Raw genomic sequence first — 4980 nt, forward strand, 5'->3', positions numbered from 1 at the left:
TTTATAAGGAAATTAGTAAACCAGTGAGCTAATTAATTAGGAAAATTGAGGATAAAAATATTGATTCGATATGAGAGATGCACACATGGCTACTCGGGAAATCCTGCTGCTCTAAGAAATGACCCAGACATATCTGTTGAAAGATAATCAGTGTTGGAACCGCTGCTCCTCAAGAACCAGTGCTGTCAAATCCGCTCCTTTCACCTCATTCTATATTTCCATCAGGTCAACATTCGGGCTCAAAGCAAAGTCTTCAATCAGTTTTTGGCCCGTTTTTCTTCCCTCTTCAGTAGACATAGCTTTCTGCCAGAGCTTCAGCAGCAGTCCTCCTTGGAAAGTAAGACAGTGTGACATGGTCAAATGAACACGGAGCTCACACAGTGTATGAGGAACGAAGCCCCCATCAGTCCTCGTGCCTAGGAGGACCACAGGAAAGGTCTTAAATAACAAGGCATCTGCTGTTCTGCCTTCGGGTATCAGTGAGGGGCAGAGCATGAAAAGTAAAGCTAGTGAGGATGCTCTTTTGTAACCCTCAAGAGCTTCCTTTCGCATCTTTTTTCCAGCTACAAATAAAACTAGTGAAAGAACTTTCACTGATACGTATGGACAGAAGAGGATCACAAGACTAATGCCACAGCTCTCCATACTAGTTTTTCAGAGTGTTTTTATATTGTGCTTTCATTTAAAAATCCGAAATGATTTTCTTTCACAAATGACAAAAAAAAAAAAAAAATAGCCAACCCAGCAGCAGCAGCCACGAGTCGACTGACTCTCAGAAGCGTGTGATTCTGCGTCTCACCGCTGGATGGTGATGCGCAACTTAGATCAGTGCCTGCGATGAAGCCAGCATTGTCTATGGATACGGTTTTGCTCGGGCAAACGGCATTTTCTGTTAAACCAAAACTGAGACAAAACCAAAAGCTACAAACCACAACCAGAACACTGCGGACACACAAACATGGCCTTTTGCCCCACCCCTTTTTTTTGTAATCACCTCAATTGATTGAATAACTTCATGTACAGCTTTAGTGGTTTTCTGGATTTAACTGGTGAAATGAAAATTGGTGTCTATGTGTTTTCAAGTTCTTGTAAAAACTGGAGAAAAAACAAGTAACATTATCTGTTCCAATAAATGATGCATTTTTCTCATGAGAAATCCTTGTCCTATGTTGCCACTGTTACCTCGTCACTGCATTTCCCTCTGCTGTGTTGTTTACTTACGGTTGTATTTTTGGTTGTGCTGCTTTACTGTTAGTCTCTAGGAAGGGTTTATACTATTTCACAGCAAAAATCACTGCGTTGCCATAGAGAAAGGCCTACAAAGACAGAACAAGCTGTTGAGTACCCATGGACTGCAGGCATTTCTAGGTCAGGCACATACCTGTTACCTGGTTTGTGTTGTGAAGAGCTTTCAGTGCAAGCAGGACTCTGTTTTGCTGTGGACTGAAGTCACTGATGTCTGGGGGGACATCCCCTTTGACGAGCATCCTCTGAGGCAGGGAAGCCTGGAGCCTGTTTACAGTCGGTAAATCTGTGGAGAAGTGTGTGGCTGCAATGAACTCTACACCGTTAGCCCAGTCTTCAGCAAAATTTGCTTCTGGATCAGAGAGGTATTTTAAGCTGAAAGATCAAAATGAAAAGGTGACAGATAATTGAAATCCCCTGTAGAACACATTGATCATTTATCCCAAATGTGTTTTGTTCAGTATAAAATCCTGCTGCAGTGACTGAGAGCCTCCTTTGGCACTTTACGCCTCATTTCTCTTGGCATTGCTGCCCTTGAACACAGCTCCTGACTCGGGCCCTGCCTGGCTCCCAGAGAGGAATCAACATCTCCTTTAAAGCCCGCAGCCTGCCCGCCCATCGCAGCCTGGGCAGCCATCTCTCGCTGGTCATCCCATGTGCTGAGAGTGGAAGGAAGAGCAGAACCTCAAGAGTAGTGACCTAAAGATCTTTTTTGGGATGCTATCTTTCTAAAGAGGTTAGCAGGAGGAGAGATCCCCCTCGGCCCCATCTCTCGTACCCGTACCTGTCCTGGAACTTGGGCAGCGCATAAGCGATGGAGCCAACATGAGCTCTCCACATGAGACTGAGAGCATCATCCAGGTTGAAGGCGGAGAAGGTTCCAGGGCTCATGGCTTTGTCATGTGTAGATAAGAGATACTGCAGCAACAGGGAGGAAAAAAGGCAGAGAAACAGGGCTGGGGGGGTTTAAAGCCAGTGAATCTTTCAAGCTTACACACATACCTCACAAAATAGTAAGTTTGCAAGTTAAGAGCAATTTGCTTTTGAGTAGTTAGAACGTGCTGCTTTGTAAGTCACTGTAATGCCCAACATAGGGAGGAAAAGATCATTAATCGACGTTGATAAAGGGAATACACATCCCCACGGAAGTTAACGGGAGCTGCTGCTCTGACTTGAGCAGAGCGAGGGGTTTACCCACATAACCCGGATGTCATGTCACAATAATTCGGAGTGCCATGGAAGCTTCCTTGCAACAATACTGTATTCCTTGGAAAACCTTCTATATTTCTTTGGCCACAACTTTCTGAAGGATTTCAGAAAATAAAATGAGCCTTAATGGTTATCGTGATGGCTATTTGAGGAGTAGATCTTTTACAGGAACTTCTGAAATGTAGTGCTTAGGAAAAATGATCTTAGGAAAACCAATCCAGTCTTGCTCCCAAGCCCTCTACCTTCACTCGGAGTTGCCAAGAGGGACTTAGGCTTTACATTTTCTGGTTGTACTCTGTTATTTGACTACTAACAAATGTTGAATATAGAAGTTATCTAGAAAAATAGTTATTGACTCTGAAGTGAGAAATGTTGTCACCTTTGGGATTAGGGGACAGCTGAATGAGGAGGAAAGAGAATATCTCCTTGCATAAATAACTGTCCTTCTGAATGCATTTTCAGCATTTTCAGGTTTTTTAGGTGTTCGAAGGAATAAGTGAACCCCATAAAACCAACACAAGACCATTTCTGCAGGGTAATATTCTTCCTCACACGCTTGTGTTGCATTGCTAATGAACTGCAGGAAGAATACGCATATAACTGTTAATGAAGCAGCTGCTTGGGAGGCTCCAAAACACAGAATTACCTTAAAGGAGGGGAAAAATCCACAACCTATAAAAATCCTGGCAGCCTCATCTCTGACCGGTTTTGTCAGGCTTTCTATTTATTCTGGTTGTCATTTTTATATCAAGCTGTTATTGAAAGCAAACCAATCTTCATGTGTCTTACTAATAACAGTTTTCAAAGGTAATATTCTGGTATCATTTCCTACAAAATATATATTAAAAAAAATTATTTACTTCAAAATAGGCCTTCCAGTCATCCATGACCTTGGGAATGCGAGACCGGCAGTCGGCAACGCTGTAACAGAAATGAGCTCTTTGCTCCTCTGGTGGCGATATTTCTATGTCGTAGGGCTGCTGCCCGAAGAGACCGGCCTCCACGGCCCCCAGGAAGGGTATCACAGCCAGGTAGTAGTTCATACCTGCAGCAGCCATGAAGAAGGTGTTAACCACAAGCAAACGGACTGTTCCCAGGTAGAGAAATGAGCGCTTTCCCATACCAAGAGCAAGCGTTTCAAATTGCTGCTGATAGGGCTGTGTTCGGCAGTGGCAGGCGGGTAGGGCAATGCTCTGATGATGGTCTCTGTATCGATTAGATAGGATTTGTAATGCTCATTTATATATACAGTCCTTCAGTAGCCTGGCCTGAGCTGGCAGTGTGGTGTACTTACCAGAAAAGGATAAACGACTTACTTAAAAACAGTTCCATCTTTACAGGTGGACAAGGATGGGGCATTGAAAGTCTCAAAAAGTGTCCAGGAATTTTGGATGTTTCAATTTTTGGGAAAAATTAATTATCTGGATGTGTAGTTTTAGTGATACTGCGGAAAACAGAAAATGTCAGAGACATCGACACTGGAAATTCAGAACACAGAGACCCACCCTGGTGTTTCCTGCACACTCCTGCCTCCATTTTTGCAGTGTAACCATTTTTAAGGCTGTACACTTGCATTTCTCGTCCTTCCTCAGATAAGTTGCCAAAGTCAACTGACTTTTGTGTACTCACATGTAGAGGTCTTGCTGCAAGTCTGAGATGGAAAAGTATGTAGCACCAAAATCACCTTGTAATATAGAAGTATAATGGGAAGACAGAGTCTAAATTGCCTTCTGGACACGAATCATACTGTGGAGAAGAGCAGTGTAATAGTACGTACTTACAGGCCCACCAGCTTCTTACAGAGAGGCACGGATGGTCTCCATCGTCATAGCCACAGGACGTCACCCTGGAAGGATCTGCTAATCTGCCTGAATCAAATGAAAAAACACAGCAAATGTACTTCCCAATCTCTTTCACACAAGAAATCCCACCAAGAGGAATAAAATATACGAGTAAAGTGTTCAGAGTTTTGCTCAGAGAAGAACCATTATTGTTGTTTTGCTTTGTGAACTACTGTCCCTAGATCAGCTGAGTTCCTCTGCCTGGACTTCACGCAGCGCGTAGTCATTTGGTTGTGTTTTACTGTGTGGTTTATTCCTCGTTGTACATGTGTTGTGCGAATTCAAGGAGCTGTCTCAAAGCAAGATACCACAGTATGTTTTTCGGAGATATAAATAAATATGAGCTGGTGCCTCCTTTTCAATTAGGTGCAGGGCTGCTCGTGCAGGAGAGCTGCTTAACGAGCAGAATAGCACAAATTAAATGTGCTCGTAACTGTCTCACCTAATTGACTTGTGCGATGCAGAATCCCTTTCCTTTTCACGATGCCTTCAGACACGGTGGTGCTGGGAAGCCAAGCATGAGAAAGTTACTGTACCTGGTTAGCTGCGTGTTCCAGCATCCTGTTCTGGCAAACACCATCGGGTGTGACAGCATGGAAGGCATGTTTTACTTTAAGCATCAGACTTGGAGAAACAGCCTAATTCCTGGCAGCACATTGGACATGTGCAGTCTGTGGTGATTAGT

The 4980-nt window shown here is 43.6% G+C and overlaps 1 protein-coding gene across 1 annotated transcript in view; it reads right to left on the bottom strand.

Moving 5' to 3' along the window:
• Positions 1–210: 210 nt before the first annotated feature.
• The window catches only part of LOC104501600 (chromosome unknown open reading frame, human C6orf58), a 5791-nt gene continuing 1021 nt past the window's right edge, over positions 211–4980 (bottom strand). The window contains exons 2-6 of the mRNA XM_010145436.1: positions 4236–4322; positions 3315–3499; positions 2030–2163; positions 1382–1620; positions 211–329 (exon numbers count right to left, since the gene is read on the bottom strand). Of these exons, the coding sequence (XP_010143738.1) occupies positions 211–329; positions 1382–1620; positions 2030–2163; positions 3315–3499; positions 4236–4322 (764 nt within the window). The remainder of the gene's footprint in view (positions 330–1381; positions 1621–2029; positions 2164–3314; positions 3500–4235; positions 4323–4980) is intronic.

The sequence above is a fragment of the Buceros rhinoceros genome, unplaced genomic scaffold (assembly GCF_000710305.1).
Source record: "Buceros rhinoceros silvestris isolate BGI_N320 unplaced genomic scaffold, ASM71030v1 scaffold19101, whole genome shotgun sequence".
NCBI classification, from domain to species: domain Eukaryota; kingdom Metazoa; phylum Chordata; class Aves; order Bucerotiformes; family Bucerotidae; genus Buceros; species Buceros rhinoceros.